Raw genomic sequence first — 14,405 nt, forward strand, 5'->3', positions numbered from 1 at the left:
AAAGCAGTCTACAGCTTCAACACAATCTCTATCAAAATTCTGAAGGTATTTTTGGGAAAAAAAAAATCAAAACTCATATTATCTCAATAAACATCAAATACAACTAATCATGGAAAATTAAAAAAGAACAAAGCAAAGGACTCAAACTTCATGATTTCAAAGCTTACTACAAAGCTACATTATTGAAGCAGTGTGACAGGCATTAGTCCCGATTTATAGATAATGGGACATTTTAAAGTTGGTTTTCAAAAAGGGTACCATGACTAGCCAAAGGTCTTAAAAAGAACAGAATTTTAAAAAACAGATACTAGAAGGCAGGATATTCACATGAGAAAGAAAATGTACTTTATATCATACACAAAAATTAGCGCAAAGTGAATCAAACACTAAATGTAAAACAAAAATTCATTAAACTCTTTTTTTGTTGCTGTTGTTTTTGGTTTTTGGGGGGGGTTTTGGGGGTTTTTTTGTTTTTGTTTTTTGTTTTTTTGGTCTTTTGAGACAGAGTTTCTTTGTGTAGCCATGGCTGTCTTGCTCTGTAGACCAGGCTGGCCTGGAACTCACAGACAACTGCCTGCCTCTGCCTCCAGTGCGGGGATTAAAGGCATGTGCTACTCCCTCCCAGTCACCATAAAACTCTTTATAAAAAATGTTTTCATGATATTTAATATAATCTCTAAGATATGCAACTAAAATCAAAATTCTGACACGACACAATGGTGTGTTAAGTGTAAAAGGCCAGATAACAAAAGACAACTACTATATGATTCTACTCACATCTGGCATCCAGAACTAACAAAATCAGAAACAATGTAGTAACAGTAGCTGGGTAAGTAGGACAAACCAACAGTTTTGTTTCTCAGTTACAAAGTTTCTATTTGGAAAGATGAAAAAGTTCTGTAATGAATGCTAGGGATGGTTACATGCACTGTATATTCACTTAAAGCCACTGAATTCTATACTCAAAAGGACTACAATGGGAATCTTCCACTATGCCAACAGCACTGTTGAAAAGATTAAAATAGTAAATTTTACATTGCATTTTATCACAATAAAAAATTAAGTAGTTTAAAATCTTACAAGAATGGATTGGGAAGTTGGCAACCTCCTGCATCCCTGTGAATATACACGCACACATGCATGCACACACCAATTAATCTAATAATGAATTGATATATTAGAAAACTGAATGATACAGAGATAAATAAGAAAGAGTGCTTATCAGACACAGGAAAAATATTTAAAAAGAGATGTATCTCCAAGGAAAAGAAGAAAATGAATTATTTTAATAAAGCAGAAAGGGTGTGAAGTCCTCACAGCCTCTAAATCATTATATGCACAGTCACAGATTTATCCTCATAGTACTTATGTTTCTTTGTGTACAACTCAGTCTTAAAAATCTTCCAGGTTTTCCACTGCTTGGGCACACACTTGGCCACTTCTCTTAAACTACACCCATTATCTATGCTGTGTTACATCAATAGTCCACAGCCTTGTAAATCAAAGGCTTAAAACAAAAGTAACCTACATTTGGTTCGTGTTCACAGAAAATTTCAGCAATTAAATATATCATAGAAGACAATACTTATAAAATTCATAGATTTAAAATTAATAAATGGAGGGCAAGGCACATTCTGAAGACTCAAACAAGACCACTAGAACTAAAAGTTTGTTCTCTTTGGCTATCACCAACTTGTACAAATCTCAGGATGTCTGTTTGCACTGAGCAACTAATATTTATATGAAACTCACATTTACTGTGAAGTTTAGTGTGTAAAATACAACTAATAGAATACTATTTTTTTCATCTTGAAACCATAATTCTAAGTTATTTTTAAAATAATTTATAAAATAAGATTTAAGATCATTTATACAAGAACAATTTACTGAATACCTGGTGATACATCTGCAATGCTTACTTACATGTTGTCAAAATCATCTGATAGATTTGAGATTATTAAATGTATGGAAGATTAAAATGAAAAAGAAAAATTGAGGTGCTAAAGAGAAATAAGAAAAGATATAGGAATAAGAAGGGGAATGTGAGATGTGGTTAAACAGCTAACAAAGAATGTCTTATGTAAACAGCATGGAAAAGCAAACAACAGTCAAAATCTGAATAACGAAAACATCCTTTAAAAATGTTAAGTATCTGGATTAATTTCTAAGGTCCCATATGAATCTTTACAAAACATGAAATGTGGGAAGAAAAACAATGAATGAACATATTAATCAGCAAATGACTTTACTATTTAGTAACCTCACAGGACAATGAATCACCGTCTATTGTGTAAAATGCATTATGCTAGACAACCAGGGACACAAAAGATATTGAAGACAATACAGTACCCATTTTCACGGTAATTACAGTATCATAAAGGATCCTCATCAGACAACCTTACTATTGACTACATAGGGCCAGTTGCTATCATCACTTTCTGAAAAGGAACACAGAAAAGAAACTGTTTCAAAAAGTGAGCAAAGAAAAACTTAGGGGGGAACACAAGTCTTTCCACTTCAAAACGTTACAGATGATAATTATGCAGGCAAGATGAACAGTGCTTCCTCCAGTACTAGAGCACAGAATACTCCAGAAACAGAAAGGAAGATTGCTAGCTGCAAGTAGAACAAAAAAGCAAAAGCTTGAAGAATAAAAACACATGTAAAGACTTCAGAACGATTTTGCTGTTTTGTTTAAATACAGATTTTAGTTGTATACTATCTCTTCGTGACTGCTTATAGAATAAATCAGAGTAGTTCTATAGATTTTTAAAATTTTTTAATTTATTATTTCACAAAATAATATGTACGGGTGCTTTGCCCTCTTGTATGTCTGTGTGCCATGTGCATGCAGTACCCATAGTGGTCAGAAAAGGGTGCAGAATGTCCTGGAACTAGAGTTACAGGTGACTGTGGACAGACCAAATGGATGTTGAGAACTGAACTCAGGTTTTCTGCAAGCAGCCAGTCCTCTTAAGAACTGAGCAAAATTCAACCCCAAAATGAGTATTTTTAAAATCAAATTCACATTAAGATCAGTTACAAAGGAAGAATAAAATCACATACACTCAAAAGATTTGTATCCAAGAAACTACAGTGCTTGGCTCTTTTCTGTTTCTGTAGATTATTTCACTTTCAAACTACAGAGTTCAAACTGAATATAATCTAAAAAAAGATCAAAACAGAAATTAAGGAATATTTCTTTTTAATTTTTAGATTTTTATAAATTCCATCCTGTTTTTGTTTGTTGGTTGGGTTTCTTGTTGTAGTTTTTTGTTTTTCAAACATTTCACTTGTGTAGCCCGGGTTGGCCTAGAATTTACTTTGTCTATCAGGTTGGCCTTGAACTTACAGGGACCCACCTGTTCTGCATCTACCTCTCCAGAACTCCTAAATGCCTGGATTAAACCCATCCTGTTTAATACCATTTCTAAACTATTTGGTCATTTTCAAATATATTCTATCATTCAACCATAATCCAACATTTAATAAAATAATGTAATTAATACCATAAAAGTCTGAAATAGTACTTCTATTTTTCTCTTTTGTGCATGTGGTGTTCATACATGTTTGTATGTGTGCAGGTGCATGTGTTTGCAGACACATATACACATACGCAAGTAGAGGTCCAGGATTGACACTGAGAGTCTTTCTCTACTCCTCCCCACTTTATTTATTGAAGCAAGGACTCTCAATTTGCTGATGAGCTAATCTAGGTAGTCAGTTTGCCCTGGGATCCCCTGTACTTGCTTCCCAAGCGCTGGGATTACAGTCAGTCACTATGCCTACTGGACTTTTGGGTATGTTCTAGAGATCCTTAGCATAGCAAGCACTTCACACACCGGCCATCTCCGTCGCCACTCCAGCACCAACTTCACTTTTTACAGCTATTCAGTTAAAAACAAAACTCATTCGGCTTCCTCTTCCATAGGGTTCCTTGAGCCCTGGTAGGAAGGATTAGATGGAGACAACTGTTTGTAGTTGAGTGTTCCAAGGTCTCTTATTCTTTGCATAATGTATAGCTACTGGTCTCTATATTTGTTCCCATCTGCTGCAGGAGGAAGCTTCTCTGATGATGACTAAGCAGGGTGCTGATTATGAGCATAGCAAAATGCCACTAGGAATCTTTTACTGCTATGTTGTTTTTTGCTTTTTATTTATTTATTTATTTGGAACAGAAAGAGTGTAAGAGTCAGAGAGGATGGAGGACACCAAGAAAACAAGTCCTTCTAAATCAATGTGATCAAAGCGCATATGAACTCAGAGACTGGGGCAGCACACACAGGGCCTACACAGGTTTGCATCACGTCCTTTGCATATATATTATGGCTTCCAGTTTGTGTTTTTATGGGATTCCTGGGTATGCCAAGGAGTGGGTCTCTAATTCCTGTGCCTTCTCTTGACTCTTTTCCTTCTGTTTGTTTGTTTGTTTGTTTTTGTCCAATTCCAATTTGTGAGAATTTTTTTAGCTTATCATATTTTATCACTATCGCTTAAAAGCTTGTTATCCAATGAGAGACAGAGAGGGAGTAGATCCAGGTATTGGGAGGGGGGACTGGGAGAAGTAGAGAGAGGGAAAATCATAATCAGGGTATGTGAGGAAAACATGTACTTTCAATAAAAGGGGGGAAAAGGAAAAACAAAAGCAAAGTACTGCATGTCATACAAAACTCTATACCCACATGCTTCTCCATATACTCTTCTGTAGCATAAGCATTTACATTCTAATTTCCTTGTTTCTTATAATTAATAAACATACTGTTATCCAAAAGTGGTAATTATGAACTTACTAAAATAAAAGTACTCGATTATATACTAATATTGAAAGATGATTAAAATATACTAACAAAAGAAGATCTAAAGACTAGAGACACGTGTGGTCCTAGGAGTTGGACGAATAGTGGGAAAGAGGATATTAATCAAAACACATTACATTCCTATATAAAATTACCAGAGAATATGATTAAAAATAAAATTTAAAAACCATGTCAAAATGAAAGAGATTTTTTTTGATGATTTCTAAACATGACTTTTCAGCTTGGTACATAAGTCATTCACTGACCGGGATTTCAAATTCTACTCAAATTAGATCTCAAAGTAAAGCGAGTAAAGGATTCAGTGGTTAGGGCTTAATTTTTTTCTCTTTCTCATTAAAAAAAAAAAATTTGAGAGAAAAGATATCACACTGTTGACCAGACAAACCTGTAACTTAAAATCTACCTGCTTCAGCCTCTAAAGTAGTTGGGATACTGGAATTACAGACAAGCAGTATCATATCTGATGGGCCATCACTTTTCACAGTAATAATTTTTAAGAGTAGAAATTAGTTCAAATGAAAGGAGAATCAATAATACTGCACTTTTATGCTATCATCCTAACTTTAATATGAAAGAAGCTAAAGGTTATAAATGTGCCTCTGCTCTTTAATCAACCTATACATGTCAAAATATTTCAATTACCTTGAAAAATGTTTAAGTAATTCAGATTACAGTCTGCAACCTCATAATTTTAGAGTTTGATGTTTTCTAAATGACATCTATGATCAGATTTGAATATAAGCATATAGAAGATACAAAATGTAAGGTTTTCTTCTAACAAAACCATTTTCTAAGAATATTTTCTGATATTTGAATAAAATAATTATAAGGACTTGTTATTTTTATTACTCAATTGCACGTCAAACATTCAAAGTAACGACCCATTGACTAGACATGTAGCTCAGTGGTTAGAGAGTTTTCTGGCATGAACAAAGGCCTTGGTAATTCCCAGTATTTTATTAGCATATATTAGTTTACATATTTATTGCTTTAAATAATGTTTTTATTAATTTTTTGAAACGTCCATACAATGTATTTTGGTCATACTTTTCTTCTCTCTTTTTTAAAACCATCAAGTCCAGTTTGTACTAACCACCTATGAGTGACTGCCAGGGTTGACACCATCAAAAAGATAAACTATCTCTCTCAGCAACCATCAAAAGCTAGTAGCTCCTCAGCTAGGGACGGGGATTCCTGCCCTCCTCCACCAGGGGATTTTATCTGGCTGGAGCTTACTCGGGTCTTATGCATGCTGACACAAACACTATGAGTTCATATGTGCAACTTCCCACGGTGTCTAATTATACAAAATAAATTTGACTGTGACATTTCATGCATGTACATAATGTATTGTGATCCTATTCACCAATTAGCTGAACATCTTTTAAAGCACTGACACTGTCTTGACTAACAATTTATTAAGACTTAGTACTAAAGAGATGACAAGAAAGTGCATATGAAGAATATATAAAGTGTGTACAATTGAAGAAATTAGCAAATATCACTTATATAATGAGCTGATACATTTCAAGGACAAGGACAAGGCCAGTCACCAGTTTCCAGGTTATAACAGACAAGGGCAAATAACATTTCAAATGTTACACACAAAAAAAATAAAACATTATTTAATAGAAATACAACTCAAATCACATCACCTAATTTCTCATAGAATGCATTCAGGTTCAAAACTGCATAACAGGTAAAAAAAAAAGTAGTGCATTAAAAAACTGCAAATGACTTGTAAATTATAAGTTCATATTTGAGACACAGGATTAAATACACAGTGTCATGTAAGACAAGAACATGTCAGGAGTTATTCTATGTATATTTTCTAATTTGGCAGTTATTTAATATTTATAATAAATATAAAATATTTAACATTTTAGCATGTGGTATTCCTGAACACACCAAACTACTGTGAATTCTAACAACAAAATTCTACCACATATGGTTACTTTTTGACTGAATCTTTAAAACAGAAGTAGCCTGGACCTATAAAATAAAGATGTTCAACAGATAAAGACGCTTGCCACCAAGCTTGAAAACTGAAACTATATTCCCAGGACACATAGTGGAAGTGGGAATCTGACTCCTACAAGTTGTGCTCTGACCTGGACACCTGGGATGTGGTATTAATGTAGCTCGTCCCCAAATACACACACATGCACACAGCACATACACACATGTGCGTGCACACACACACACACACACACACACACAAATTGCTAAATAAATAATATAAAAAAATAAAGAAAACAGAAGAAGCCATCAAGAAAATCAAGTTCCTAAACACTGCCATTCCAACACTGCATAGCAGCCTGAGCATCAGCTACTGCTCTTTGAACTACTCCACCAGCAGCAGGAATCTAACTCTATCCCAAGAGACCAAATTTGCTAAAAAGAACATCATGTGCAATATCCTTAGAGAACTGACCAGCTACTATAGTAAGCAAAAAGGTAATCAAATGAAAGAGAGAAGCAAATGGAGATTTTTGCTAGGCATAGAGCTAATTATTCAATACCAGTTGCTTATAAACAAAAGAAGATCTTAGCTGGGGTCATCCTTGTGAATTCCTGAAAATTTCTCTAGAGTCAGGCTTCTTGCTAACCCCATAATGGCTCCCTCAATCAAGATATGTCTTACCTTGCTCTCATCTGTCCTTCCTCCATCTTGACTATCCCATTCCCTCAAGTTCTCCTCACCCTTCCCCTTCTCCCCTTCTGTTTCCCTTCCACCATCCCTTCTCCCACTACCCCCACGTTCCCAATTCTGTCAGGCGATTTTGTCTATTTTGACTTTCCAGGTGGATCTATATATGTTTTTCTTAGGGTTCACCTTGTTACTTAGCTTCTCTAGGATCATGAACTATAGGCTCAATGTCCTTTGTTTATAGCTAGTATCGACTTACAAGTGAGTACATACCATATTCATCTTTTTGGGTCTGGGTTTCCTCACTCAGGATGGTGTTTTCTAGTTTCATCCATTTGCATGCAAAATTCAAGATGTCATTGTTTTTTACCACTGAAATGTAATGGACTCTAATGTGTAAATGTGCCACACTTTCTTTATCCAATCTTTTGTTGAGGGGCATCTGGGCTGTTTCCAGGCTCTGGCTATTACAAACAATGCTGCTATGAACATAGTTAAACATATGTCTTTGTAGTATTATTGAGCATCTTTTGGGTATATGCCCAAGAGTGGTATTGCTAGAACCTGAGGTAGGTTGATTACCAATTTTCTAAGAAACCACCATACTGATTTCTAAAGTGGTTGTACAAGTTTGCATTCCCACCAGCAATGGATGAGTGTTTTTACTCCACATCCTAGGACACCACAAAACCTTGAGGGAAGTCACTGTCCCGCCTACCCATTGAAAAGATCAGTCACTCAGCCTAACAAGCCTTTGTTGTGGTTGCAGCTGTGTGTTTTTTAAACAGTGTCTGGCTACACAGCCTAAATTGGCCTTGAAGGGACAACTGTCCAAGCTGTCAGACCTATAGCTGCGCTCCAGCCTCAGCTTCACACATGTCACCACTCCTGCCCCTCCTTTCAAGAAAAAAAAAGTGTCTATAGCTCAACCCTAACTGTGTGGTCTTTACAAACACCAAATCTTAAATTAGCTGTTTTTCTCCACAGGCTCTGTCCAGAATTCCATGCTTGGGTTTCATTTTCTGAACCCAAGGTACTCTGTACCCTGTACACTGACATCAATCTAAGGACACCACCTGTCCTTAATAGTTCAAGTCCACTTCATAAAGCAGATTTCCCTGCTCTGAAGTGTGCTTTTCGTCTAAACTTTACATAAAGATTAACACCAATAACTACTAATTCTGAGATAAGTATATCAAACATCTTTTAAATGTATGATTTCCTGTTTAGAAACTTTAAAAAATTTTTTATTAAAATATAATTACATTATTTCCTTCCTTCCCTTTCCTCCCTCCGACCCCTTCCATCTCCCTGTCAAATTAATGGCCTCTTTTTCTTTGGAGACTTTACTATTTATGCAAATACTATGCATAAAATAAATAAATACAACTTGCTGATTCCATTTAGTGTTGCTTGGGTGTATATGATTTCAGGCAGACCACTAGATATGGAATAACCAATTTTCATGTATCCTCTTAATGCTTAAAATCTACATATACTCTAATGCAATCCAGACTTCTATCAAACCAAAAAGACTAAGAAAATTTTGTCAAATGATTTTACATGTAAAAATAATACCATACCAAATAAAACATACATTCTCTAAAGTTATCTGAAATGTTGTTGTTTTTCTGTATTGCAATATACAATCTTAACCATATGCAAAACCATTAAAATAACCTAAGAAAATCCAATAGAAATGGAACTAACGCAAACTCAAAATGCCACACCATCAATGAGTAAATCTCTATAGCATTTTCTCTTAAAATCTGACACAGAATAGTTTTTATTTATTTATTTATTTATTTTTTGATTTTTCGAGACAGGGTTTCTCCGTAGCTTTTGGTTCCTGTCCTGGAACTAGCTCTTGTAGACCAGGCTGGCCTCGAACTCACAGAGATCCGCCTGCCTCTGCCTCCCGAGTGCTGGGATTAAAGGCGTGCGCCACCACCGCCTGGCCCACAGAATAGTTTTTAAAGAATTAAAAAAAAATACTTGCAAAAAAACACTGTACTGAAAACATGTATATTTCAGAACATTAATTATGTTACTATACATTCCTAAGCTTAAAAAGGATACAGCAGGTAACCAAAAGCAATCAAACAATAATTTCAAACATGAAAGTAATTATTTCAAAAATACCTTCTTCATGAATATCAATTATTCATATCTGTCAACAATTGTCTTACAAGATATATATAGGAAGAGCATATGCCTAGAAATTGTTCTGAGAAACTTACCATCATTTTGGCCCTTGCTCCTCATCTCCTCCTTCCATGACACGATGGTGCTCAGAGGAACATAGTCCCTTATGTATTCTTTGCGTCTCTCCTCTAAGGTCATCTTCAGCAAACGTTCTTGCAAAATAAAAGCAGAGTCTCCATTTGCATTTAAATTTTAATCTTGGGAACTACTGAAAACATTTATAAATATTAATCATGCTACACTAACCAAAGACTTAATGCAATCTAATGATTTCATATTTGAGGGTTAAAGGAGGTCAAATTAGTTCAACACTAGCAAGAAATGTAAAATTAAAGCTGGTAGGAACAAAGTCCCTAAGGTGGCCCAAAAAATGAGTCATTTCTTCCTATCATCATGGACTAACATGGGCCACATATTAGGTGAAGCATTCACAGACTTCAGGAACAATGATCTGTCAGTTCCCACCGCAGAGGAGCAAATGAGTAAGTTACAAAATAGTATCAACTAAAGAAAGTGCAGACTGCTGAGACAGGTGTATCCAAACAGTGATAGCACAAGAAAGGTAGCTACAAAGCTGTTTCCTCATTTTTTTCCAGGCTATCAACAACGAGAGTGTACTCTCAATTCAGCAATAGCATTATGGTGGTAGAACATACATACTTTATATATACACTTTAAGATTAAAATATAAAACAACATCTTAGAAAAGCAGATGCTGTTTATAAAGAGCTCACTGGGTGCCAAGTGTTTCCGATGTTTGTATCACTAAAATAATTTTCATAACAAGTCATGACTAACGAAGCACAGATAAGAGTCTTCCCATGAAGAGGAAAAGAGTAAGGGCATTTCAACTAACAGAACAACAATAAAAGCAAGGTGATGCAAATACTTTAATGAAACTCTAAGATTTTATCTGGAACAGAAGACCCACAGAAAAGAAAAACAGCCAAAAATAAAGTGAAACTGTGCAAGGATTTGTATGGGATGCTGTGGCATTAGCCCTCCTTCTATAAAAAAAGACCACTAATTTAAAGTTGGTTAGGAATATCCTGGTTTGTGCACAAGATGATCCACTAGGAAGCAGGAAAAAGAGCTACTTATTTTTAATATAAGAAATAAATTTCTGGCACTAGAAGGAGAGGACAGAAAACAGGAAAAAACAGAAAATTTGTTGAAGTTAACAACAGTTACAAAGGAGAATAATGACATAAAATCTAGTTGTTGTCAAGGTTAAGAAGTTCAAGTGATATAGAGGAAAGAGCTTTAATAAATACAAGAAGAAAATGCTATCAAGTTCTACAGGAAGGTCAGAAAAAACAAGAATTACTTTACAAAGCCACTGCCTTATCGACTGGGTGTCCAACAGCACAGAAAACAGAGCAGTGGTTGACAGAGTTTGGCCTATGACCTAAGTCATTATATAAATCTATATGGTCTTAGATCAATTTCCTCATCTCTTTATGTTTCAATTCCTTCATGAAAGAATTAGACAGGTATTCTTCCCAACTTTTAGGTGAGGTAACTAAGGCAGTGAGTGAGGTCAGAAAACTTACATAACATCCTGGAGCTTGTAGAGTGGTATCAACTAGGGTTTGAAATGGGACAAGTACATCTAAAGCTTAACCCTACATTACCTCATACCATTTTCTACTTTCATGAGTTCAGAGATCAACTGATATAACCCTTATATATAAGGCATTAAAAAACAGCAAAGAACACAAAACAGGACTTCGGTAACTTATTATGTTCATCATCATTACTGAATGACTTTAGAAACACTAGTTTCATTCAAATATAACTGAAATCCATGACACTATGAGGTACTAAAGGAAAGAAAAGGAAAAAGGAAAGGAAAAAGGAAAAGGAAAGGGGAAGGGGAAGGGGGAGGGAGGGGAGGGGAGGGGAGGGGAGGGGAGGGGAGGGAAGGGAAGGGAAGGGAAGGGAAGGGAAGGGAAGGGAAGTAAGGCCTGATATAGTGGCTCACACCTGTAATCCTATTACTTGGGGTTGGAGCAAGAGGACTGTCACATGTTCAGGGTCAACCTTGGTTACAGAATGAGTTCTAGGCCAACCTAAGCAATGCAGAGTTAGACCCTGTGGAAAAGGAGGGAGGGAGGGAGGTCAGAACAGGGCAAGACAGAAAAGGAAAGACAGACAGAAAGAAAGAAAAGGGAGAGAGAAGAGAGAAAGAAAAAAGAGAAAAGGGAAAGAAAAGAATGGAGGGAGAGAGAGAGAAATAAAGGAGAGAGGGAAGAAAGGAGAGAGGGAGGAAGAAAGAATAGCAGGGAGGACAAGGAGCACAACCCCAAGACAAATTCCTGTGAAAGAAACAAAGGTCAAACATAAGACCACTATTATAGACAGTAGAGAAAAGATGAACAGCCTAAAAAATAAATACATGACGACACAAGATCTCAAAAGACTATACACGACTAACCAAAGAGCACGATCACAAGGGTTAATCTAACATGTAATAAACAATAAAAAAAAGTGCTACCTCTAAAATGGGAACAAAACCTAAACTAAATGTAAAGTAACAGTCCAATGACACTATAGAGAGCATGTTAGGGTTGCTACTGTTTTGTTATACTTAATTTTTCATGAATTAAAAAGACAGAGTCATCTGTTCATTGTAGAATAATAGGTAGAATAGGAAGGTTCAAAGAAATAACTTCAGAATTGGCTCACAAAGTCAGAAAAGGGAACTGACCCTCAGTGGTTTAAGCACTGCTTCCATAGCTCAGATCACAGTGCAGGATTATTACAGCTAGACATTAGGCTGAAGGACATTAGGAAACATTGTTTATGTAAATGCAAAAAGTCAGACAGAAACAAGACTGTCATTCTATTTATTTGGAAGTAAATGTGCATACTGAAAACAAAACAACACCAAATGTAATACAATAAAAACAATGAGATAAACTGCAAAGCTTGAAATGAAAAGACACACATTAAATGATTCTGAAATAGAGCTCAGAGTAGTAGGACAATACTTATTTACATGTGTGCTTTTTAAGAACTCCTCAGTTACTTGTTTCAGAATGAATCAAATGGAAAGCAAAAGGCACAGTTTCTCAGGCATTACCAAAAACTTCCTTCTGCTAATGCTTCATCTTCATAATGAATCCATTCTCTAGGAATCAAGTCCATAAAGAGTTCTATTTACTACATGCTGTTCTGAACTAAAATATGTCTCTAAAATGCCTTGATAGTGCAATGATCTCGGTAAGCCTTCATTTAGATTTTAATAACAGCTGCAGAAGTACTAAGCCGTCATTAAAGAAGTACTTTATCCCTCCAGTGGGATATAAGGGAAAGGGCATGCATCCCATTGGCTTCTTTTTGGTGGAATAACAGATGATACTTCACACTTAACTATTCCAAAACAGACATCCAGAGAAGACAGAAAGAACTCACTTGGTAATATTTCCCTTTAACTTTAACCTTCATGCAAAAATAGCTTAGTTTGGGATAAAAGAAAATAACTCCACTGAAAGCATTCTTTGTGCATTTGCATCTTCATTTTTTTAAAAAATATTTCTTTATATTTTCCTTTCATATGAAACATAAGGCAAAACAAAAACCAAGATATTAAAGAAAGATTCTGAAATGTCTGCTCATCATAGTCCAAGTGTATAGATGCTACTTTAGGAGCTGTTTTCCTAACATAACAGAAATAGTTCTCAAGTTTTCACTATACAGCCAATGATTCGTGTTGCTGAGAACAGTGTCAATGGCTTTACACTATTTTGTTTTATCATCATCAATTATACAAAGCTAACATATAAAGAACATCAAGAAAAACGGGTGTGATTTTTCCAGCGCTCACAATAAATATGCTCAACACAAACTGCTACTACAAAAGCAAGGCACAAGCACTATGTCCCAGAGACGACTCTTTCCCCAACTCTCCCTGGCTTTAGTTTTCCCCAGAGATAGGTGTAGAGAGGCCTTCTGAGGGTCAGCGAATGCTCTACCAGTGACCTATGTCTTCCGCTGTTATCAGACCGTAGTTCTAAACAGCATTTGTTTTGTGACACCTTAAGTTTTAATTCTCTCAAACTCATATTCATTCACACAGTGACGCTTGCAAATCTTCCAGCATTTTAAGGATATTTGAACTGGACTGTTCAGTCATGTTAAGACTTCCCTGCAGTTAATTTGAAAACTTCCCTCCTTACTCCTTTTCTCATGCACTGTTAAAGCAGGCACTATTTAGAGAATTCTTTCTAATCTTCGTACTGACATCTACTGTTTGGTCAAAGGGTTCATAAAGGGCAGGGACTTGAAATGAAAATGTTTAACAAGCTAAGGCCAAAAAAGAAAAAGATCAACTTTCGCCCCATTATCCCTGCTCTTTAAGACAGTCCAGAGAAATCTGTACACCCTTACTCAGCTTCATCCTTTAATACAGATTTCGTCGCTAGTCAATGCACATGGTTTATCTGTAATGGGAAGGGGGGAATAAAAGAGGTTAAAAGATGAAGAAAACTATGCCAGACACATCAAAATATGGTCTGTGAAACTGAGGTGAGACAGACGGGAGAGAGAAAAAAATCGCACAGCTCTCCTTCTTAAAGGAATCAGCGCCACTGTCAATCTAACGGATCTGGAGAAGCCTAGGTGTGCACAAAACTCGGGGAAGGGTTCATTCACGGAGTGCAAGCAGCCTTACTCAGGGCGACTTCACACTATGAATGGGGATGCAACAGAGAAACGCGGCGCCGGGGAAA

The 14,405-nt window shown here is 35.9% G+C and overlaps 1 protein-coding gene across 4 annotated transcripts in view; it reads right to left on the bottom strand.

Annotated features, from left to right (window-relative positions):
* Positions 1–14,405, bottom strand: part of Macrod2 (mono-ADP ribosylhydrolase 2) — a 1,907,927-nt gene that overhangs the window by 1,892,698 nt on the left and 824 nt on the right. For all 4 annotated transcript variants that reach the window (XM_041670251.1, XM_041670250.1, XM_041670249.1 and 1 more), the window contains exon 2: positions 9,708–9,824. In XM_041670251.1, coding sequence (XP_041526185.1) covers positions 9,708–9,824 — 117 coding nt within the window. The remainder of the gene's footprint in view (positions 1–9,707; positions 9,825–14,405) is intronic.

Source organism: Microtus oregoni, unplaced genomic scaffold (assembly GCF_018167655.1).
Source record: "Microtus oregoni isolate MIOR12 unplaced genomic scaffold, Mior012 000020F_ref0000438, whole genome shotgun sequence".
NCBI classification, from domain to species: Eukaryota; Metazoa; Chordata; class Mammalia; order Rodentia; family Cricetidae; genus Microtus; species Microtus oregoni.